Genomic DNA, 24,804 nt, shown 5'->3' with positions numbered 1-24,804 from the left:
TGTCACTTCACCATTTAATGAACGATCATATGTATCAATCCCCCTTTTCTGTCTGGCACGTGCTGAAGCACCAAGAAGACTATGCTATTGACTTGTCTTTCTAGTCACAATATACGAATAACAAATTTGGTTGTTGGTGGGGAATTGCTAAACACTTGAGTTCCTTCCTTCGATAATGTCTGGAAATGCTGTGAATTACTGTACCATTTGTTTTAATCTATAATGAGCAAAAATATAAACGCAACATGAAACAATTTCAATGATTTTACTGAGTTACAGTTCATATAAGGAAATCAGTCAATTGAAATTAATTCATTATGCCCTAATCTATGGATTTCACATGACTGGGCAGGGGCGCAGCCATGAGTGGGCCTGGGAGGACATAGGCCCACACACTTGGGAGCCAGGCCCACCCACTGGAGAGCAGGCCCAGCCAACCAGAATGGGTTTTTTTCCCCTAAAAAGGGCTTTATTACAGACAGAAACACTCCTGAGCTGTCCGGGTGGCTGGTCTTTGACGATCCCGCAGGTAAAGAAGCCGGACGTGGAGGTCCTAGGCTCACGTGGTTTCACATGGTCTGCGGTTGTGAAGCCGGTTGGACGGACTTCCAAATTCTCTAAAACGAAGTTGGAGATAGCTTATGGAATATAAATTAACATGAAATGATCTGGAAACAGTTCTGGTGGACATTCAGCATGCCAATTGCATGCTCCCTCAAAACTTAAGACACCTGTGGCATTGTGTTGTGTGTCAAAACTGCACATTTTAGAGTGCCATTTTATTTGTCAAATCAAATTAAATGTTATTTGTCACATGTGCTGAATACAACAGGTGAAATGCTTACTTTACAAGCCCTTAACCAACAATGCAGTTTTAAGAAAAATAAGAGCTAAGAAAAATATTTACTAAATTAACTAAAGTAAAAAAATTAAAGAGTAACAATAAAATAACAATAACGAGGCTATATACAGGGGGTACTGGTACCAAGTCAATGTGCGGGGGTACAAGTTAGTCAAGGTAATTGAGGTAATATGTACATGTAGGTAGGGATAAAGTGACTATCCGGGTAGCCATTTGATTAGCTGTTCAGCAGCATTATGGCTGGGATGTAGAAGCGGTTAAGAAGCCTTTTGGACCTAGACCTTGTGCTCCGGTACTGCTTGTTGCGTGATAGCAGAGCGAACAGTCTATGACTAGGGTGGCTGGAGTCTTTGGCCATTTTTAGGGCCTTCCTCTGACACCGCCTGGTATAGAGGTCCTGGATGGCAGGAAGCTTGGCCCCAAATATGTACTGGGCCGTACGCGCTACCCTCTATTGCGCCTTGCGGTCGGAGGCAGAGAAGTTGCCATAACAGGCTTGATGCAACCATGGTGCAGCTGTAGAACTTTTTGAGGATCTGAGGACCCATGCCAAATATTTTCAGTCTCCTGAGGGGGAATAGGCATTGTCATGCCCTGTTCACTACTGTCTTGGTATGTTGGACCATGATAGTTTGTTGGTGATGTGGACACCAAGGAACATGAATCTCTCAACCTGCTCCACTACAGACCAGTCGGATATGTGCGTGCTCTACCCAACTATTCCTGACGTCCACAATGATCTCCTTTGTCTTGATCATGTTGAGGGAGAGGTTGTTGTCCTGGTACCACACGGCCAGGTATCTGACTTCCTCCCTATAGGCTGTCTCATCATTGATCAGGCCTACCACCGTTGCATCGTCAGAAAACTTAATGATGGTGTTGGAGTCATGCTTGGCCACGCAGACATGAGTGAACAGGGACTACAGGAGGGTACTAAGCACGCACCCCTGAGGGGCCCGCGTGTTGAGGATCAGCGTGGCAGATGTGTTGTTGCCTACCCTTACAACCTGGGGCGGCCCGTCAGGAAGTCCAGGATCCAGTTACAGAGGGAGGTGTTTAGTCTCAGGGTCCTTAGCTTAGTGATGAGCTTTGATGGCACTATGGTGTTGAATGTTGAGCTGTAGTCAATGAACAGCATTATCATGTAGGTGTTCCTTTTGTCCAGGTGGGTGGGGGCAGTGTGGTGTGCAATAGAGATTGCATCATCTGTGGATCTGTTGGGGCGGTATGCAAATTGGACTGGGTCTAGGGTTTCTGGGATGATGGTATTGATGTGAGCCATGACCAGCCTTTCAAAGCACTTAATGGCTACAGACCATGAAGTGCGTTGGGTTGGTGCTAAGGGTCGGGAGTCATTTAAGCAGGTTACCTTAGTGTTCTTGGTTACACGCCAGCACAAGGTGCACCTGTGTAATGATCATGCTGTTTAATCAGCTTCTTGATATGCCATACCTGTCAGGTGGATGGAATATCTTGGCAAATGAGAAATACTCACTAATGGGGATGTAAACAAATTTGTCACAAAATGTTAGAGAAATAAGCTTTTTGTGTGTATGGAACATTTCTGGGATTTTTTATTTCATCTCATGAAACATGGAACCAACACTTTACATGTTGCATTTATATTTTTGTTCAGTATAAATCATAGCCTATTCCCACTTGATGTCCTCTTTGTTGTTTCAGCACCAAAGACAGGGTGCGGGAGCGTGAAAGATAGCCTAGACTATTCATCAAAAGTGCATGCAGATCTCACCAGCAGATCGATCAAAACATAGATGAAACTTTTCTGTGTAAAGCCAAACTCATAAAAAAAGAAGAACATTGCCTCAAGCCACTGCCACTTGTGACAACACATTTGTTTATTCGGTCACCATTGCGACGCTGCAGTGGCGGAGAGGAAACCCTATATTTGGAAGCAGTCGTGAGGAGCGCCACCTAACCGGCGAAAACCGGCTAGTAATCTAACATGTCGCTGAACGGAGTCTGGAGTGGCCCGCCTTGGCTTCGCTGCGCGTTTGCCGAGCCACTTGCTGGCTTGCTATTGATCTGACCTGTCTTGCCAGAAACTGCCTTCATATAACATCCAGACGCAGTACACCCCTGAGCAAAAACACAGCTGCTGGTGGGGGGCATGATTGGGGTTGAGGCGAGTTATGGCAGGGTGTCCTCTGTCTAGCTGCTGGCTGTTCTCCCACCGGCGCGCTTATGCGATCTGTCCACACAGACCTGCTGAAATTATGAGTCTGGGGGGTTATAATGGCTACATAACAAGGAAAGATTGGTTGACTGACTGACTGATCTGCTCATCCTGAAACGCCAGACAGAGACTGCTCCATACAGTAGCGTAACCTACCGGTGAATGAGGAAATCCTTAAGGTTGGTGCTATCCGGAATCCTTGGGACGTCCCTACCCTAAACCCTAACCCCCTACCGTAACCTTGACCATAACCCTTATCTAACCTTAACCCCGATCTTAAACGTTTGGCTAAATTAAATAGCTAAACTTAAATGGATAATAAGACGATAGTTGGAGCTGTATTAGATTTCAGGCTCTAATCTTGTCCCATCTTGATACTGTGTCCAGCAATATGGTCAGGTACAGCAAAGAAAGCCCTAGCAATGATGCAGCTGGCTCAAAACAGAGCATCACGCCTTGCCCTTAACTACACATACAGAAATAACACCAACAACATGCATGATAGTCTTTCATGGTTGGGGGTTGAGGAGAAATTAACTACTTCTCTTCTATTCTTTTAAAGAAACATGTATGTGTTGAAAATTCCTAACCACTTGTATAATCTATTTGCATGCACTTCAAACAGACATACTGTACATACTCTACCAGACATGCCACTATGGGGTTCTTCACTGTACCCAAAACAAAACAAAAAAAGATAATGCATCGCTAAATTCTGTATAGCGCCATGTTATCATGGAAAGTTCTGCCACCAGATGTTACTTGGGCAGAGAGCAAGTGTATCTAAAAAAAAACAGATAAAAAAACATATTGTATCACAGCGCCTCTCCTCTGTCTAAATATCGAATTTAACTGTACTGTATATAAGAATATGAATATAGGAATTGTGTGTAAATAGTATTTTTGTTGTTTCTTGGTGTCTTTCCAATATATAACTCTTATTTGTTTTAAATATTTTGAATTTAATATCTTATGTTGTCGTGTCTATAATATACGTTGTCATATATTTATAGCCTACGTTTTATGTGGAACCCATGAAGAGTAGCTGCTGCATGTGCAGTAGCTAATGGGGACCCTAATAAATGAGACTAAACTTAACTATTTTAAATTTAAACTTCACTGGGGTGACGTCAGAGTTTGGACGTCCCAAGGATCCCGTTTAGAAAATAAGGTTTCGCGCTTGTTTCCCTATCTGAAGATCACAACCCGTTGTCCGGGTTTTCACAACACAGTCAAATATGCATCTAAATCAGTATTTTGTCGTTTCAATTTGGGCAAGGGGCGTGGAAGCAATAATTAGTTGAATCCTAATGCATTATTGCGTCTTTGGTTCTGAAGAGAGGAGAGACAAAACCGGGAGGGGAGGGTGAGGAGGGGTAAAGGCGGAACAAACCGGTGTGCCCTGATAGACGCTGTAGCGGCTCGCCCGCACTGCAGATTAACTCTTAGCAGGCCGAGGATGCACAGGACCGGTGAGTACATTATTTCCTCTCTTTGTGTAAATGGGCGAATTTGAATCCACAGTAAATTCTCGGGCTGATATATTTTCCTTATAGATGGACGCTGAATTTCCTGTGCCTGTCACCAATATGGACAGGTGGACTGCAGCTAATACAGGTAGCCTATTGAATCTCACAGAGCTGAAAGTCTAGTACGAGTCCTTACTACACCCTTCTCAGACTCACACTCAGCTCTTCAGCATCCCATCTACATTTCAGGAGCTGTCCACCGCTCCACGCTGAAACGGCGTGATTTATAGCAAGCAGTGTTTCGTGTACTACTCCTTTGATGTAAAGTAGCCAATAGTCTGTGGAGGACTAGTCAAACCAACAGTGCGGCATGTTTGAGAATGACTCTTGGGAAATGTCACTAGACTAGTAGAGGAAACCATGTAATATCATATTATAGCCAGTAAGTAGCATATAATTATAACCACAATGGCTTCATTGTTATGTTATTGGAGCCTTTCGTTTTGCAAGGGAGTTGCATTTGGTGTAGTAGGGGTAGCCTAATCGCGATTGTTTGCAGGGATAACTATCTTTTTAAGTTGGCTCAACCTGTTATTTGTGCACTTGAAGAATGCTAGCCTATAAGAGATTGAATTGGTGTTATACTGCCGACATTGTTGACCTAAGATTACACCATTCCCCATGCTCACTTTATGACAACTTTATGACAAGAGTAGCTTGTTCTTTTTGGAAGGAGGCCAATCTATAAATTGAGGATCACACTCGGAATGGATGTTCACTAATGCTCAAAATGAGGAGGACCGGTGAGAGTACTTGAAAGATCACACAGTTCCACTCACTTTCCTTTAAAACATACAGTGAATTATGTTAACTGCTTCAGCAAAAGTGAGTCTACACCAGCAGCGACTGTCTATAAAACAGGGACAGCCATAACCAAACATGTGGTTTACAGTAGCTAGTGAATGTGGGCATCCCTTTAAAAAAATGTTCAACTGTGGGGCATAAACTGTTGTAGGACTTTTGCCAAGGGCTCACCACTGCCAGAAGCTGAGTGTTTGAAATGTGATATTGTCCCCGACAAGACTACATTGATTTACAATTGGCAACTGTTGGTTGTAAACCAGATATTTGTGGGACAAACATTTACAAGAATCATCAGGTCATAAATGTGGCCTACACCAGTAGCCTAAAGAAAATACTGTTTTATTTTTTTGTGCCCAAGTTGAAGCAGCTCTTTCACCTCTGTCTCAGGGCTTTCTCTTCCGTGATTCAAGGGTCCCACAAAGAGGGTCCCACTGCATCTTCGCTCCGGGGTGAAGTTTCCTCTAGTAGGTACAGATCTAAGATCAACTTCCCGTCCCCCAATCCTAACCTATTTTTTATTTTTTATTTTTTTTATTTTACCTTTATTTAACCAGGCAAGTCAGTTAAGAACACATTCTTATTTTCAATGACGGCCTGGGAATCGCAACCTAACTATTAGGAAAATGCTAAACTTACCCCAGATCCGCGTCTAGAGGCTACTTCACCTTACACCTGTATCTTCAAAATGAGTAAAAGCGTGTTATCTATTCATCCTTACAAGTCAGCACTGTCGCTACCCATGACTAATGTTTCATTACTGGCGGCTTGACAAGTTGACAGTTTATCTCACAGTGATTTATTTCAGATACTTTTACAGTAAATGAACTTCATTCTATTCTACATATTGCAGTATGTTACGCTCCGATACATTCCATTCGTCATCATAAATTGTATCATGCATACGCTGAAAAATGTAACGCTTCATAGCATTCAACAGTAAAAAAGTAGAAACGCTATTATTGGAGGGCATAATAGAGCAGAATTCTATGAAAACCAAATTGTTCTACTATTAATGATTGGTCTCAGCTAGGGGCAGGGAGGGGAGGGTCCGGGAAGCCATTTTATGGAGTAAGTCATGATTCAAACAATCCAGTTAGTAGACATGTTTCCCGTCCCTCTGTCCTTGCACAATATAATCATTACAGTCTCTCTTCCCCTCTATCTGTAGAATGAATGGGCAAGCTTCTGTGTGAATGATGGAAAGAGAGGTAGAGAAAGTAAGATGGAGAGAAAGAGAGGGGAGGGTGAGCCGGGACAATGTGATCGCAATCCTCTTGAAGGACATTCACGTAACCTTCCTGTAGTGTGCATGCAGCAGCAGCAACCCCCTCTTCACTTGCAGAGTGCAGCAGTGGCAATGGGGCGCACACAAACACATGCATGCACACCTGCACACACACACCTGCACACACACACACCTGCACACACGCACACCTGCACACACACACCTGCACACCTGCACACACACACACACACACACACACACACACACACACACACACACACACACACACACACACACACACACACACACACACACACACACACACACACACACACACACACACACACACACACACACACACACACACACACACACAGCATTAAGAGGCATCCCTGACAGGTGTCCTGGAGTCTGACATTTGACATCCACAGGTTGGACATAGTGTTCAATAAAGATAATGCCTCACAGCTCCAGGGGGAATAATTTCAAATCAAAGTTTATTCGTCACGTACACAGAATTGCAGATGTTATTGCAGGTGCAGCGAAATGCCTGTGTTTCTGGCTCCAACAGTGCAGTAATACCTAGCAATTAAAAAATACATACCAATAAATAATTAAATAACAAAACACACATAAAAATAAGTTATGTAGTATGAGCGACTAGAATATCACATATACATATAAAGTGGAAGAAAGTATGTAAACATTATTAAAGTGACCAGTGTTCTCTATGTACATAGGGCAGCAGTCTCTAAGGGGCAGGGTAGAATACCTGCTGGTAGCCAGCTAGAATAGTGACTAAGGTTCAGGGGGGTACTGGACGTAGATAGAAGCTGTTTCTCAGTCGCTCTGTCCCAGCTTTGATGCACCTGCACTGTCTCCTCCTTCTGGGTGGCAGCAGGGTGTACAGGCCGTGGCTCGGGTTGCTGATGTCCTTGATGACCACCGTACCAGGCGGTGATCCAGCCCGACAAGATGTTCTCAGTGGTGCATCTGTAAAAGTTTGAGTGTCTAAGAGGCCAAGCCACATTTTTTCAGCCTCCTGAGGTTGAAGAGGTGCTGTTGCACCTTCGTCACCACGCTGTCTGTGTGAAAAGGAACCATTTCAGGTTGTCATTGATGTGCACACCGAGGAACTTGATGCTTTTGACTCTGTCCGCTGCGGCCCCCTCTATGTGCATGGGGGTTTGCTCTCTCTGAATGACCAGAACATGAGCATATGTCATATGACAAACAATAACATGATATAAATCGCAATCTGATAATATTGATTGACATATATATAATTTTTTTTGTTTGGGAATAAACATATGCCCTTGTACTCGGCGGTGCAGAAAAGCTTTGTAAGGCTTTCCAAGGTCCTCTTTCTCGTCATAGAGGGTGACTTTGCCCTTCAGACTACTGAGCTACTTACAGACTACTTCTTTCAAATTCTCTAAAAGGTTTACAGCTGCATCATTGAGAGCATCTTGACTGGCTTCATCACTGCTTGGTGTGGCAACAGCACCACCCTTGATCGCATGGGGCTACAGAGGGTGGTACGCACAGCCAAGTACATCATTGGGGCCGAGCTCCCTGCCATCCAGGACCTCTATATCAGGCGGTGTGAAAGGAAGGCCCGGAATATTGTTAAAGACTCTAGCCACCCAAACCATAGACTGTTCTCTCTGCCACTGCATGGCAAGCGGTAGCGGTGCATGAAGTCTGACACCAACAGGCTCCCAAGCCATAAGACTGCTAACTAGCTAACAAAATGTCTTCTCGGACTATCTGAGTTGACCCTTGTACACACACACACACACACACTCACTCACTCACTCACTCACTCACTCACTCACTCACTCACTCACTCACTCACTCACACTCACTCACTTAATTTGCTCACACACACATAACATGCACACACATTTATACTGAGTCTGCACACATTCACACACACACTCACATACAATCATCATATACGCTGCTGCTACTCTGTTTATCACATATACCTGATGCCTATTCACCTTACCCCCTATACATACAGTATCTACCTATATCACTCCAGTATCCCTGCACATTGTAAATATGATCTTGGAACAGACCCTGTGTATATATAGCTTACTTATTTCTTCAGTTTTTTTGTTCTACCTTATGTTATGTTTAGTACTACATTGATATTGATTACTGCATTGTTGGGTTTAGAGATTGCTAGAAAGGCATTTCACTGTACTTGAGCCCCCACTACTACCGAGTGGGTATTTAAGGCACATAGCCACACAAGGTGACACATAGTAATACTAGTATTTATATCATATAGATAATATGGCTCCCAAGTAGCGCAGCAGGCTTAGGTACTACATTGCAGTACAAAAGGTGTCACTGTTTCACATCCGGCTGTGATTGGAAGTCCCATTGGGCGGAGCACAATTGGTCCAGGGTAGGCTGTTTTTGTCAATAAGAATTGTTCTTTAACTGACTTAGCTGGTTAAATAAAAAAAATATATATGGATGAACACTGGATGAGACAGCCTTTCAGTTAATTGCCAAATGGTGTACCTGTGTGTTTCTCTGATTATAGAGATTATCCTAACCAGATAACTTACTTCAACTCTTTTTAATGTTCACTAAGCTTGTGTTTTATCTTTTCAGTCTCTTTTTGGAAAAAAAAGGCCAACATTTTGTATGTTTAAATCAAACTAATTGCCAATCTGTCTTTCACAGGAAGAAGGACAGGAGGTATCCCTGTTGCTCTGGGCACGGTACAAACTTACAAACACATCTACGAGGAACCACACTCTGAAAACCGAGAGAAAGATCATATGTCCTCTCTTCAACCTGACACACTGTGGTGGACAAAAGCACAGAATGTACAGAGCACAACTGGAACACACTGAAAACCACTGACTGAACCTAACGTCCTTCCTCAATGTTGGAAGAGACAGTCAGAGAGCGTTGTTTGTCCCACTCACTCTCAGTGAACATACCCCAGACTGTCCTGTGTGAGTAAAGGTAGCTAGGAGGACGGGGCAAAAGGTGGGAGGTCCCACTCACAGTCAGTGAAGATCCCAAGACACCCAAGAGACTATCCATCAAGACCCGGCCATTACTGACTTTACATAGTCTTATAACCAGGTCTGGCCCGGAGACAGCCAGTCCTGTGTGTGTGGAATTAGCCCAGTGTGTGTGGGTGGAGGTAGCTAGGAGGAGGGGGCGCCAGTTGTCTTCTCAGGCCGGATGCAGAACATCCTCGAGCAGAACTTAGACATGGCCACGGCTCTGCTGGCGGGGGAGAAGCTGAAGGAGCTGATTCTGCCTGGCTCTTCCCAGGATGAGAAGGGAGGCATGCTGGCCGGCCTCATGGTCCAGCTCAAACTAGAGCTACCATTTGACCGCGTCGTCACCATCGGCACCGTCATTATCCCCATCCTGCTTGTCACACTCGTCTTCACAAGGAATTTCGCAGGTCAGTGGGTCGGCCAGACGGCAGATCTGGGTTCAAATACTATTTGAAGTCATTTGAAATACTGTGCTTGATTGAGCTTGTCTGTGGTAATTGAACCAGTAGAATAGTTGCAACAGTACAAACCCCACCCATCTGGCACAGCAGGCAGACCAGAGCAAACGCTAATAGCATTTAAGATTTAGAGTAGTATTTGAACCCAGGACTGGCAGAGTGCCCATAGAGGGGGCTGTGACAGTGCTGTGCTGAAAACCCCAAACACACACAGCAGGCTGGGAACGTTCTGTCCTAATGTGTTGTTGTTGACTCATCACATCAGCCTCTCACTTAACACTGAACAAGAGCACAGATACTGTAGTAGTCAGTTGTAGTAGCTTCATGTTATTCATGCTATGACATTGGTATATAGAAAAAACAACAACAAAGGTTGCTCTCACAGACAAAGCCCCAACAACATTGGCATTCAGAATGTCTAACATGCAAGGGTGCTCTATGTTATTTTTATCAGAATTATTGAACACCATAGAGAGACCTGGGGAGTTGAGGGTTAGTATGCAATGTATTTGGTGTTTGATGTGAGAAAGATCAGTGCAGACATTAGGCTGGGCCACTCTGGTGAACAGAGAGGGAGAGGAGAGGAAGGTGGGGGCGTAGCTTAATGCTGAGTCAGGCTGTCTGCATAGCAGCACCAACCAGCTGTGACTGAGCATTTCACATAGTGTTGGGCGGAGCCCATTTCTGCATTTTCTGCACTGCTCCTCCCCAAAACTCGAAAACATGGGTCACCCATAGGACTCAGTCGATAGGCCGCACACACATCTGAAGTGCCATGGCAGCAACCGATGACAGCAGTGCAATGTGCACAATATTAAATGTAAGTACAATGCAATACTTATTGTTTTGATGTCCTTGGTTAGTGCCCTCAAATTGTACACACTTATTTAATTGATGTACTTGGTTAGTGCCCTCAAATTGTGCACATTCTGGTGGATTTAACTCTCCTAATATAGATGGAAGAACAATAAAGAACAATAGAATAAAAGTTGTCAAGCCCGAAAAACAGCCTTTTCACAGACACAGTACTCGTCCCCCAGCCACCTGACTCAGCGCTCTGCACTCAGTGTGCAATGTTGTCATGCTCGGTCCAACACTCATTAAATGAAAGTCACAAGTGCGCCTCAGGGACAGATCTGCCCCTGAACCACCCAGACCTTGGCAGTCGGCAGCCAGCAGCCGAATGGCCTTGCTGCTACCGTGCTCAGCATAACAGGGAAAGAGTGGATGGAATACAAGTGTGGCTTGAAGTGATGCCTCCTCCTCAGTCTCCTCTGCATTCGGTTTTATACCATGAATCAGCACTATCAAATCAAATTGTATTGGTCACATACACATATTTAGCAGATGTTATTGTGGGTGTAGCTAAATGCTTGTGTTCCTTGCTCCAACAGTGCAGTAGTAGCTAACAATTGACAACATTACACACAAATCTAAAAGTAAAATAATGGAATTAACCTGTTGCGACGAGCAATCCCGTATCCGGGAGCGTAATTATAGCCTCAAGCTCATTACCATAACACAACATTAACTATTCATGAAAATCGCAAATGAAATGAAATAAATATATTGGCTCACAAGCTTAGCCTTTTGTTAACAACACTGTCATCTCAGATGTTCAAAAAATGCTTTTCAACCATAGCTACACAAGCATTTGTGTAAGAGTATTGATAGCTAGCATAGCATTAAGACTAGCATTCAGCAGGCAACATTTTCACAAAAACAAGAAAAGCATTCAAATAAAATAATTTACCTTTGAAGAACTTCAGATGTTTTCAATGAGGAGACTCTCAGTTAGAGAGTGCTTCTACACCTGCATTGCTTGCTGTTTGGGGTTTTAGGCTGGGTTTCTGTACAGCACTTTGAGATATCAGCTGATGTACGAAGGGCTATATAAATACATTTGATTTGATTTGAGATAGCAAATGTTCAGTTTTTCCAAAAATATTATTTGTGTAGGAGAAATCGCTCCATTTTGTTCATCACGTTTGGCTGAGAAAACCCCCCGAAAATTCAGTCATTACAACGCAAACTTTTTTCCAAATTAACGCCATAATATCGACAGAAACATGGCAAACGTTGTTTAGAATCAATCCTCAAGGTGTTTTTCACATATATATTCGATGATAAGTCACTCGTGGCAGTTTGGTTTCTCCTCTGTTCAAAATGGAAAAATGCACGCACCTGGAGATTACGCAATAGTTTCGACGGAGGACACCGAGCGGACACCTGGTAAATGTAGTCTCTTATGGTCAATTTTCCAATGATATGCCTACAAATACGTCACAATGCTGCAAACACCTTGGGGAAACGACAGAAAGTGTAGGCTCATTCCTTGCGCATTCACAGCCATATAAGGAGACATTGGAACACAGCGCCTCAAAAATCTGGCTCACTTCCTGTATGAAATTTCATCTTGGTTTCGCCTGTAGCATTAGTTCTGTGGCACTCACAGACAACATCTTTGCAGTTTTGGAAACGTGTTTTCTTTCCAAAGCTGTCAATTATATGCATAGTCGAGCATCTTTTCGTGACAAAATATGTTGTTTAAAAGGGGAACGTTTTTCATCCAAAAATGAAATACTGCCCCCAGAGGTTCAAGAGGTTAAGAAATATATAAATATTAGGACGAGCAATGTCGGAGTGGCATTGACTAAAATACAGTAGAATAGAATACAGTATATAATATGAAATGAGTAAAGCTGTATGTGAACATTATTTTAAGTGAGTAGTGTTATATTATTAAAGTGACCAGTTATTCCATGTCTATGTATATAAGGCAGCAGCCTCTATGGTGCAGGGTTGAGAAACCGGGTGGTAGCCGGCTAATGATGGCTATTTAACAGTCTGATGGCCTTGAGATACTAGCTGATTTTCAGTCTCTCGGTCCCAGCTTTGATGCACCTGTACTGACCTCTCCTTCTGGATGATAGCGGGGTGAACAGGCTGTGACTCGGGTGGTTGATGACCTTGATGATCTTTTTGGCCTTCCTGTGACATCTGGAGAGCCCTGCTGTTGCAGACGGTGCAGTTGCCATGCCAGGTGGTGATACAGCCCAACAGGATGCTCTCAATTGTGCATCAGTAAAAGTTTGTGAGGGTCTTAGGGGTCAAGCCAAATTTCTTCAGCCTCCTGAGGTTGAAGAGGCACTGTTGCGTCTTCTTCACCACACTGTCTATGTGGGTGGACCATTTCAGATCGTCAGTGATACAGTGCCTTGCGAAAGTATTCGGCCCCCTTGAACTTTGCGACCTTTTGCCACATTTCAGGCTTCAAACATAAAGATGTAAAACTGTTTTTTTTTTGTGAAGAATCAACAACAAGTGGGACACAATCATGAAGTGGAACGACATTTATTGGATATTTCAAACTTTTTTAACAAATCAAAAACGGAAAAATTGGGCGTGCAAAATTATTCAGCCCCTTTACTTTCATTGCAGCAAACTCTCTCCAGAAGTTCAGTGAGGATCTCTGAATGATCCAATGTTGACCTAAATGACTAATAATGATAAATACAATCCACCTGTGTGTAATCAAGTCTTCGTATAAATGCACCTGCACTGTGATAGTCTCAGAGGTCCGTTAAAAGCGCAGAGAGCATCATGAAGAACAAGGACCACACCAGGCAGGTCCGAGATACTGTTGTGAAGAAGTTTAAAGCCGGATTTGGATACAAAAAAAATTCCCAAGCTTTAAACATCCCAAGGAGCACTGTGCAAGCGATAATATTGAAATGGAAGGGGTATCAGACCACTGCAAATCTACCAAGACCTGGCCGTCCCTCTAAACTTTCAGCTCATACAAGGAGAAGACTGATCAGAGATGCAGCCAAGAGGCCCATGATCACTCTGGATGAACTGCAGAGATCTAGAGCTGAGGTGGGAGAGTCTGTCCATAGGACAACAATCAGTCGTATATTGCACAAATCTGGCCTTTATGGAAGAGTGGCAAGAAGAAAGCCATTTCTTAAAGATATCCATAAAAAGTGTTGTTTAAAGTTTGCCACAAGCCACCTGGGAGACACACCAAACATGTGGAAGAAGGTGCTCTGGTCAGATGAAACCAAAATGGAACTTTTTGGCAACAATGCAAAACGTTATGTTTGGCGTAAAAGCAACACAGCTCATCACCCTTACACACCATCCCCACTGTCAAACATGGTGGTGGCAGCATCATGGTTTGGGCCTGCTTTTCTTCAGCAGGGACAGGGAAGATGGTTAAAATTGATGGGAAGATGGATGGAGCCAAATACAGGACCATTCTGGAAGAAAACCTGATGGAGTCTGCAAAAGACCTGAGACTGGGACGGAAATTTGTCTTCCAACAAGACAATGATCCAAAACATAAAGCAAAATCTACAATGGAATGGTTAAAAAATAAACATATCCAGGTGTTAGAATGGCCAAGTCAAAGTCCAGACCTGAATCCAATCGAGAATCTGTGGAAAGAACTGAAAACTGCTGTTCACAAATGCTCTCCATCCAACCTCACTGAGCTCGAGCTGTTTTGCAAGGAGGAATGGGAAAAAAATGTCAGTCTCTCGATGTGCAAAACTGATAGGGACATACCCCAAGCGACTTACAGCTGTAATCGCAGCAAAAGGTGGCGCTACAAAGTATTAACTTAAGGGGGCTGAATAATTCTGCACGCCCAATTTTTCAGTTTTTGATTTGTTAAAAAAGTTTGAAATATCCAATAAATGTCGTTCCACTTCATGATTGTGTCCCACTTGTTGTTGATTCTTCACAAAAAAATACAGTTTTATATCTTTATGTTTGAAGCCTGAAATGTGGCAAAAGGTCGCAAAGTTCAAGGGGGCCGAATACTTTCGCACGGCACTGTATGTATGGTGAGGAAATTGCAGCTTTCCACCTTCTCCACTGCAGTCCAGTCAATGTGGAAAAGGGTGTGATTCCTCTGCTTTTTCCTGAAGTACACGATTGTTGACATTGAGGGAGAGGTTATTTTCCTGGCACCACTCTGCCAGGTCCCTCACCACCTCTCTGTAGGCAGTCTCATCATTGTTGCTTATCGGGCCTTTGGTTGAGTCGTCTGCAAACTTGATGATTGAGTTGGAGACGTGTGTGGCCACGCAGTCATTTACATTACATTTACATTTAAGTCATTTAGCAGACGCTCTTATCCAGAGCGACTTACAAATTGGTGCATACACCTTATGACATCCAGTGGAACAGCCACTTGCATCTAAATCTTTTTTTTTTTTGTTGGGGGGGGGGGGGAAGGGGGGGGGGGGGTGAGAAGGATTACTTACCCTTACTTACCCTATCCTAGGTATTCCTTGAAGAGGTGGGGTTTCAGGTGTCTCCGGAAGGTGGTGATTGACTCCGCTGTCCTGGCGTCGTGAGGGAGTTTGTTCCACCATTGGGGGGCCAGAGCAGCGAACAGTTTTGACTGGGCTGAGCGGGAACTGTACTTCCTCAGTGGTAGGGAGGCGAGCAGGCCAGAGGTGGATGAACGCAGTGCCCTTGTTTGGGTGTAGGGCCTGATCAGAGCCTGGAGGTACTGAGGTGCCGTTCCCCTCACAGCTCCGTAGGCAAGCACCATGGTCTTGTAGCGGATGCGAGCTTCAACTGGAAGCCAGTGGAGAGAGCGGAGGAGCGGGGTGACGTGAGAGAACTTGGGAAGGTTGAACACCAGACGGGCTGCGGCGTTCTGGATGAGTTGTAGGGGTTTAATGGCACAGGCAGGGAGCCCAGCCAACAGCGAGTTGCAGTAATCAAGACGGGAGATGACAAGTGCCTGGATTAGGACCTGCGCCGCTTCCTGTGTGAGGCAGGGTCGTACTCTGCGGATGTTGTAGAGCATGAACCTACAGGAACGGGACACCGCCTTGATGTTAGTTGAGAACGTCAGGGTGTTGTCCAGGATCACGCCAAGGTTCTTAGCGCTCTGGGAGGAGGACACAATGGAGTTGTCAACCGTGATGGCGAGATCATGGAACGGGCAGTCCTTCCCCGGGAGGAAGAGGAGCTCCGTCTTGCTGAGGTTCAGCTTGAGGTGGTGATCCGTCATCCACACTGATATGTCTGCCAGACATGCAGAGATGCGATTCGCCACCTGGTCATCAGAAGGGGGAAAGGAGAAGATTAATTGTGTGTCGTCTGCATAGCAATGATAGGAGAGACCATGTGAGGTTATGACAGAGCCAAGTGACTTGGTGTATAGCGAGAATAAGAGAGGGCCTAGAACAGAGCCCTGGGGGACACCAGTGGTGAGAGCGCGTGGTGAGGAGACAGATTCTCGCCACGCCACCTGGTAGGAGCGACCTGTCAGGTAGGACGCAATCCAAGCGTGGGCCGCGCCCAACTCGGAGAGGGTGGAGAGGAGGATCTGATGGTTCACAGTATCGAAGGCAGCCGATAGGTCTAGAAGGATGAGAGCAGAGGAGAGAGAGTTAGCTTTAGCAGTGCGGAGCGCCTCCGTGATACAGAGAAGAGCAGTCTCAGTTGAATGACTAGTCTTGAAACCTGACTGATTTGGATCAAGAAGGTCATTCTGAGAGAGATAGCGGTAGAGCTGGCCAAGGACGGCACGCTCAAGAGTTTTGGAGAGAAAAGAGAGAAGGGATACTGGTCTGTAGTTGTTGACATCGGAGGGATCGAGTGTAGGTTTTTTCAGAAGGGGTGCAACTCTCGCTCTCTTGAAGACGGGAGGGACGTAGCCAGCGGTCAGGGATGAGTTGATGAGCGAGGTGAGGTAAGGGAGAAGGTCTCCGGAAATGGTCTGGAGAAGAGAGGAGGGGATAGGGTCAAGCGGGCAGGTTGTTGGGCGGCCGGCCGTCACAAGACGCGAGATTTCATCTGGAGAGAGAGGGGAGAAAGAGGTCAGAGCATAGGGTAGGGCAGTGTGAGCAGAACCAGCGGTGTCGTTTGACTTAGCAAACGAGGATCGGATGTCGTCGACCTTCTTTTCAAAATGGTTGACGAAGTCATCTGCAGAGAGGGAGGAGGGGGGGGGGGAGGATTCAGGAGGGAGGAGAAGGTGGCAAAGAGCTTCCTAGGGTTAGAGGCAGATGCTTGGAATTTAGAATGGTAGAAAGTGGCTTTAGCAGCAGAGACAGAGGAGGAAAATGTAGAGAGGAGGGAGTGAAAGGATGCCAGGTCCGCAGGGAGGCGAGTTTTCCTCCATTTCCGCTCGGCTGCCCGGAGCCCTGTTCTGTGAGCTCGCAATGAGTCGTCGAGCCACGGAGCGGGAGGGGTGAACAGGGAGTACAGGAGGTGGCTGAGTACACACCCTTGTGGGGCCCCTGTGTTGAGGATCAGTGAAGTGAAGGTGTTGTTTCCTACCTTCACCACCTGGGGGCGGCCCTTCAGGAAGTTCAGGACCCAGTTAGACAGGACCGGATTCAGACCCAGGGCCCTGAGCTGAATGAGGAGCTTGGAGGGTACTGTGGTCTGTATCAGATGGACGAGGCAATCCTTGTCTTCCAGAGATGAATGAAACCTGAAACCTTCAGACATACAGTACCAGTTTTCTCTATTTTTACTGTTTTCTCCATTGTACAATAGTGAAGAAATCAAAACTATGAAATAACACATATGGGATCATGTAGTAACCAAACAAGTGATAAACAAATCAAAATATATTTTATATTGGAGATTCTCCTTTGCCTTGATGACAGCTTTGCACACTCTTGGCATTCTCTCAACCAGCTTCATGAGGTAGTCACCTGGAATGCATTTCAATTAACAGGTGTGCCTTGCTAAAAGTACATTTGTGGAATTTCTTTCCTTAATGCATTTGAGCCAATCAGTTTTGTTGTGACAAGGTTGGGGTGATATATAGAAGATAGCCTTATTTGGTAAAAGACCAAGTCCATATTATTGCAAGAACAGGTCAAATAAGCAAATAGAAATGACAGTCCAGTATTACTTTAAGACATGAAGGTCAGTCAATCCGGGAAAATGGCAAGAACTTTGAAAGGTTATTCAAGTGCAGTCACAAACACCAAGCACTATGATGAAACAGGCTGTCATGAGGACCGCCACTGGAAAGGAAGACCCAGAGTTACTTCTGCTGTAGAGGAGAAGGAGCAGAGTAGGTGAATGGAGTATCTCTGCATGTGTGGTTCCCACCGTAAAGAATGGAAGAGGTGTGATGGTGTGGGGGTGCTTTGCTGGTGACTCTGTCTGTGATTTATTTAGAATTCAAGGCACACTTAACCAGCATGGTCACCATAGCATTATGCAGCAATACGCCATCCCATCTGGTATGCGCTTAGTGGGACTATTATTTGTTTTTCAACAGGACAATGACTCAACACACCTCCAGGCTGTGTGAGGGCTATTTGACCAAGAAGGAGATTGATGGAGTGCTGCATCAGATGACCTGGCCTCCACAATCACCTGAGCTCTACCCAATTGAGATGGTTTGGGATGAGTTGGAACGCAGAGGGAAGGAAAAGCAGGCAACAAGAGCTCAGCATATGTGGGAACTCCTTCAAGACTGTTGGAAAAGCATTCCAGGTGAAGCTGGTTGAGAGAATGCCAAGATTGTGCAAATCTGTCATCAAGTCAAAGGGTGGCTACTTTGAAGAATCTGAAATATAACAAATATTTTGATTTGTTTAACACGTTTTTGGTTAGTGCATGATTCCATGTGTTATTTCATAATTGTCATGTCTTCTCTATTTTTCTACAATGTAGAAAATAGCAAAAAATAAAGAAAACCCTTGAATGAGTAGGTGTGTCCAAACTTTTGACTGGTACTGTATGATGAAATGGATCAATGGTATTTCCCCCCTACATAAGAAACATCAATAGAATGAACATTATTCTTATAAGGACTGACTGTAAAACGTTTGGCAATTCAATTGAACTAATTGTATATTCATTTAATTCACTTACTGTAGAGATGACAAACTTCCATAAACATCAGTCATGTTGTAATGTCTCATTATGACAACTAATTCTCTCCATCTTTTCCCTCTCAGAGGAGTCAATCTACTGCTACACGCCTCACAACTTCACCCGTGACCAGGCCCTGTACGCGCGAGGCTACTGTTGGACAGAGCTGCATGACGCCGTGCCCGGGGTGGAGCCTGAACTTCGACCTTCGCTGTTCGAGCACAAGTTCCTGCCCTATGCTCTGCTGGCCTTTGCTGGCATCATGTACATCCCTGCTCTCGGCTGGGAGTTCATGGCCTCCACAAGACTTACCTCCGAGCTCAACTTTCTGCTTCACGAGATAGACAACTGCTACCACCGGGCGGCCGAGGGCCGGGCCCCTAAAATCGAGAAGCAGATCCAGTCTAAAGGACCGGGTATCACTGAGAAAGAGAGACGTGAGATCATTGAGAATGCGGAGAAGGAGAAGAGCCCCGAGCAGAACCTGTTTGAGAAGTACCTGGAGAGACGAGGCCAGAGCAACTTCCTGGCCAAGCTGTACCTGGGTCGTCACCTGGCCATCATCTGCCTCAGCTCCATCCCCATCTCCTACCTGAGCGCCTACTGGCACCGCCAGCGCCAGAACGAGTTCAGCTGTGCCCTGGGGGAGCCTCCAGACACCAGCAGCATCCCAGAGCTGAGGCTCAGCGTCAACTGCAAACTGCCGGCCGTGCAGCTGCAGAGGATCATGGCCGCCGTGGACATCGCCCTGCTGAGCACCATGAACCTCGTCATCCTGGTCAACCTGCTGCACCTGTTTGTGGTGCGCAAGTCCAACTTTGTGTTCGACAAACTGCACAAGGTGGGCATCAAGACGCGGAGGCGCTGGCAGAAGTCCCAGTTCTGCGACATCAACATTCTGGCCATGTTCTGTAACGAGAACCGTGACCACATTAAGTCACTCAACCGCCTGGACTTCATCACCAATGAGAGCGACCTCATGTATGACAACGTGGTGAGGCAGCTGCTGGCCGCGCTGGCCCAGTCTAACCAAGATGTCACGCCCACAGTGAGGGACTCAGGCATCCAGACCCTAGATCCCAATATGGACCCCTCTCTCCTGGGGGTAGGGGAGCTGGGAGGTGAGCCACTGGTCATCAAACGACCACGCAAGAAGATGAAGTGGATCCCCAGCTCCAACCCTCTCCCGCAGCCCTTTAAGGTAGGACCCCATACACTAGGCCTAAATGTTGCCTGTCAAAGGTCTGCATATTCTATCATATAATAGGCTGGAAACACTATATGTTCGTCCAAAGGTAAATTACACCTAGTAAGTTTATTTATGTTATGACTAATTACCACCACAAGAAAAGAGAAGATTCCAGATTTTAGACCCAAATTAACTTGTTAATCTTGTAATTTGCCCGGCCTCAAGATACCTGTGGATTTCCTTCAGGTTAATACCTGAGGATAATAATGTAAATTAATATAAGCAGTAAAATAGTCTTCACCCACTGTGCTGAAAAACCAAAGTACCACTTACTGTACAGTGGGTTGTACTCAGTGGAGCAGAGCAATATCAGCGATATTCTTATCAGCGTTTATTGTGAAGACTTGACATGGGCCTTTTCCGATTGAAAGGCTCATAGAGAAATTAGGCTCTCAGCAAGAGATGTGTACTCAATTAGAACTCTCTAAAGGCAGAGAACCTAATCGGTTTCAATCAGAACTAACAATGTTATATCTGTTAAAGGGATTGTTCACTTTTTAAGTTTGAGCATTTTTGCAAATTTATTAGGGTGATGTCATTTCATCCAAATGCTTTTTAAGTTTGTTAAAACCTGAGGTAACCCTTACTAAGTCAGGGAAAACCTTAGGTAAGGAAAACCTACAAAAAGTGAACTATCCCTTTAATAATCTATTCTTACTTGGGATAATTGTACTAATTGTCCATGTCCATTGTGAAGGAACCTCTGACAATGACGCGTTTGGAGAACAGCGTTAAGCCTGAGAAGCCCAAACTGGTGAGGAGGAAAACAGTGGCAGAGAGCTACGTCGCTCCTTTAAGCAAGAGCACACAGTACTCTGCTAAAGGTACTGTACTGAGAGCAGTGACATTACTGTAGAAAATTAGGGTAAATGAAGGTAACTTTTATGGCTACTCAGAATTTTGCTATAGGACTCTATTTTGTATATTTGACGAAAACATTTGTTTCTGGAATGTCACATGCTGTTCATAAAGTTGTGCAATCTGTGCACGATTCAGTCCCACTGTTGTGTTCCATCTCCGCTGACAATATCTGTTGAATCTGTTGAATGCCGACTGCAGATATGAGCACGCTGGAGAAAAAGCATAGTCGCAACTTTTCCCTGGATGTCCACCCGTACATGCTGACCATCCGCAAGCCCACCAAAGTAGAGACAGTCAGCGCAGAGCCTCTACCCCCAGACCACACCCTGGACTCGGTGTTCATCGAGGGCACACACACCATTGTCCATGTCTCTGCTTCTATCACAGGTAAGATTGCCATGCCTAATCTCAGGAGGGATCTGTCACCAAGGCAACCAAACCATATTCTATATATACTCATGTGTCCTCTGATTCTGGTTGATGTTTTAGATCAAGGAGAAAAGGGTGAAAAATAGCCAACTAACAGAACACTTCACTTAATGGAATGGTGAGGTTTATTTGCAATATATAGAACCCAGAGTTGTTCCATTACCAATTCATCCTTATAAGCTACACCAAGATTGCCCAACTGGCGACCCACGGGTGATTTTACTTGGCCCCTCAAGTTTTCTGAGCATATACTTCAATAAATAATAATAATAATGGTGTGCATAATTTTCATTGTTGGACATAAGACTAAAAACACCAGGAAATCAGTGATTTTAATCTTAGAAAGCTGTGAAATCAGTGATTGTATACAAATGTAAGCAAGGTTTGAGTTGGTTATGTGTTAGTCAAACATATCTGTTTGGGCTTCTTGCGGTCAATTGGCCCACGGTTGAATGTAGTTGATGATCCCTGGGCTACACTCTTAGAAAAAAGGGTTCAAAAGGGTTCTTTGGCTGTCCCCCATAGGATAACCCTTTTAGGTTCCAGATTGAAACCTTTTTTTAAACCTGGAACCAAAGGGGTTCCTCAAAGTGTTCTCCTATGGGGACAGCTGAAGAACCCTTTTAAGTTCTAGATCACACCTTTTTTTTCTAAGAGTGTACAAATAGGCTATAACTAGGGTCTAATGTTTTTCCCGGGTTAGGTCATGTGGTCTGGAAAAATTCTGGGCCTGTGTACCGTTCTGTTTTCTCTCTCTCTCTCTTTAGAAAAGAAAGATCGCACTCCAGAATCCACCAACACAGTCTTCTCTACAATGACCGTCCCCACCAGCACCTATATGAACGGTGCCACTCCCAGCCCTAACCCACCATTTCTCGCTGACCGCCACCTTATAGAACCTCTGATCGAGCAAGAGGAGCCTGAAGATGCCCAGCCTGCAGTCTTCACTCGGATCCCTTCCCACCAGCTGCTCAGTATGCATCAGCTACTCAGTATGGAGGAAGAGGAGGCTAGAGGCCAGGGGGCCAGACTGTCTGAGAGACCCGGGGGGGAACTGATCTCTGCTGGGGAGTGTTGAGGAGGAGACACACACATCCCATCCCACCTATAGCCAAAAGCCACATTGTACCCCTAACCCCTAGTTATGCTGTGCTCATACCTCACTACTCCTCTGGTGAAGGGACTGAGTGCGAGTGCTGATGGTGCTGAACCAGAATTTTTAGCTGGAGTGTTGAAGATTTAACAAGATGGAGCATAAGAGAGGATAGTGGTTCAATGTGTTCTGATCTACCCATAGTCATCTGACTGCTGTTACTCTCTCCACACATGAAGACTTCGGTGAAATGCACACAGGAGCATTACCTTTGTAGATCCTGCACAGTTGAATGGAGCATTTGTTGGTCATGTTCTTCACTTGGTGAGGAAGCAGCTCTTAATGAAAAAGATAAGAAAGAGAATAGGGAAGACATACGGTTTGAAGCTTTTTAAACACATTTTAGAAAAGCACACAATCTATAGTCCATTCGGAAAGTAATCATGGCCATTCACTTTTTCCACATTTTGTTACGTTACAGCCTTATTCTAAAATGGATTAAATCGTTTTTCCCCCATCAATCAACACACAATACCACAAAATGACTAAGCAGAAACATGATTTTTTGAACATTTTGCAAATGTATATAAAAAAAAAGGAAATATCACATTTACCTACACTACCGCTCAAAAGTTTGTGGTCACTTAGAAATTTCATTGTTTTTGAAAGAAAAGCACCTTTTCTGTCCATTAAAAATAAGATCACATTGATCAGAAATACAGTGTAGACATTGTTAATGTTGTAAATCACACCTGACTATTGACTATTGTAGCTATTGTAGCTAATGACTATTGTAGCTGGAAACGGCTGATTTTTAATGGAACATCTACAGTTGAAGTCGGAAGTTTACATACACCTTAGCCAAATACATTTAAACTCAGTTTTTCACCATTCCTGACATTTAATCCTAGTAAAATTCCCTGTTTTAGGTCAGTTAGGATCACTACTTTATTTTAAGAATGTGAAATGTCAGAATAATAGTTGAGAATGATTTCTTTCATCACATTCCCAATAGGTCAGAAGTTTAAATACACTCAATTAGTATTTGGTAGCATTGCCTTTATATTGTTTAACTTGGGTCAAAGTTGGATGAATTGTGTCCCATTCCTCCTGACAGAGCTGGTGTAACTGAGTCAGGTTTGTAGGCCTCCTTGCTCACACATGCTTTTTCAGTTCTGCCCACAAATGTTCTATAGGATTGAGGTCAAGGCTTTGTGATGGCCACTCCAATACCTTGACTTTGTTGTCCTTAAGCCATTTTGCCACAACTTTGGAAGTATGCTTGGGGTCATTGTCCATTTGGAAGACCCATTTGTAACCAAGCTTTAACTTCCTGACTGATGTTGCTTCAATATATTCATATACTTCTCCTTTCTCATGAAGCCATCTATTTTGTGAAGTGCACCAGCTCCTCCTGCAGCAAAGCACCCCCACCACATGATGCTGCCACCCCCATGTTTCACTGTTGGGATGGTGTTCTTCGGCTTGCAAGTCTCCCCCTTTTCCCTCCAAACATAACGATAGTCGTTATGGCCAAACAGTTCTATTTTTGCTTCATCAGACCAGAGGACATTTCTCCAAAAAGTATGCTCTTTGTCCCCATGTGCAGTTGCAAACCGTAGTCTGGCTTTTTTATGGTAGTTTTGGAGCAGTGGCTTCTTCCTTGCTGAGTGGCCTTTCAGGTTATGTCGATATAGGACTCGTTTTACTGTGGATATAGATACTTTTGTACCCGTTTCCTCCAGCATCTTCACAAGGGCCTTTGCTGTTGTTCTGGGATTGATTTGCACTTTTTGCACCAAAGTACATTCATCTCTAGGAGACAGAACGCGTCTCCTTCCTGAGTGGTAGGATGGCTTCGTGGTCCCATTTATACTTGCATACTATTGTTTGTACAGATGAACGTGGTATCTTCAGGCATTTGGAAATTTCTCCCAAGAATGAACCAGACTTGTGGAGGTCTACAATTTTGTTTTCTGAGGTCTTGGCTGATTTCTTTTGATTTTCCCATGATCTCAAGCAAAGAGGCAGTGAATTTGAAGGTAGGCCTTGAAATACATCCACAGGTACACCTCCAATTGATTCAATGGTGTCAATTAGTCTATCAGAAGCTTCTAAAGTCATGACATAATTTTCTGGAATTTTCCAAGCTGTTTAAAGGCACAGTCAACTTAGTGTATGTAAATGTCTG

General features: G+C 44.5%; 1 protein-coding gene across 3 annotated transcripts; it reads left to right on the top strand.

Moving 5' to 3' along the window:
• Positions 1–4,429: 4,429 nt before the first annotated feature.
• LOC118401079 (pannexin-2-like) lies at positions 4,430–23,332 on the top strand. 3 transcript variants are annotated; one of them, XM_035798291.2, is made up of 8 exons: positions 4,435–4,531; positions 4,616–4,676; positions 5,780–5,856; positions 9,321–10,062; positions 19,068–20,182; positions 20,928–21,054; positions 21,290–21,478; positions 22,288–23,332. In XM_035798291.2, exons 4-8 carry the CDS (start codon positions 9,834–9,836, stop codon positions 22,596–22,598), a joined length of 1,971 nt encoding a protein of 656 aa, XP_035654184.1. In that variant the 5' UTR covers positions 4,435–4,531; positions 4,616–4,676; positions 5,780–5,856; positions 9,321–9,833; the 3' UTR covers positions 22,599–23,332. The 3 variants fall into 3 exon arrangements, with proteins under 3 accessions (XP_035654185.1, XP_035654184.1, XP_052330776.1); XM_035798292.2 differs by lacking the exons at positions 4,616–4,676; positions 5,780–5,856 and having other exon boundaries at positions 4,430–4,531; XM_052474816.1 differs by lacking the exons at positions 4,435–4,531; positions 4,616–4,676; positions 5,780–5,856 and adding an exon at positions 18,383–18,600 and having other exon boundaries at positions 9,947–10,062.
• Positions 23,333–24,804: the final 1,472 nt, after the last annotated feature.

This window comes from Oncorhynchus keta, chromosome 22 (assembly GCF_023373465.1).
Source record: "Oncorhynchus keta strain PuntledgeMale-10-30-2019 chromosome 22, Oket_V2, whole genome shotgun sequence".
Taxonomy (NCBI): Eukaryota; Metazoa; Chordata; class Actinopteri; order Salmoniformes; family Salmonidae; genus Oncorhynchus; species Oncorhynchus keta.
The sequence above is the reverse complement of the archived record's forward strand: the minus strand, read 5'-3'. Positions and strand labels throughout refer to the sequence as shown.

Excerpts from the sequence above, each read along its gene's own strand:
- LOC118401079 (XM_035798292.2), top strand. The coding sequence starts at position 9,834 with ATGCAGAACATCCTCGAGCAGAACTTAGACATGGCCACGGCTCTGCTG. Across the intron at positions 21,055-21,289 it reads CACACAGTACTCTGCTAAAG|ATATGAGCACGCTGGAGAAA; the intron begins GTACTGTACTGA and ends TGCCGACTGCAG. Across the intron at positions 21,479-22,287 it reads TGTCTCTGCTTCTATCACAG|AAAAGAAAGATCGCACTCCA; the intron begins GTAAGATTGCCA and ends CTCTCTCTTTAG.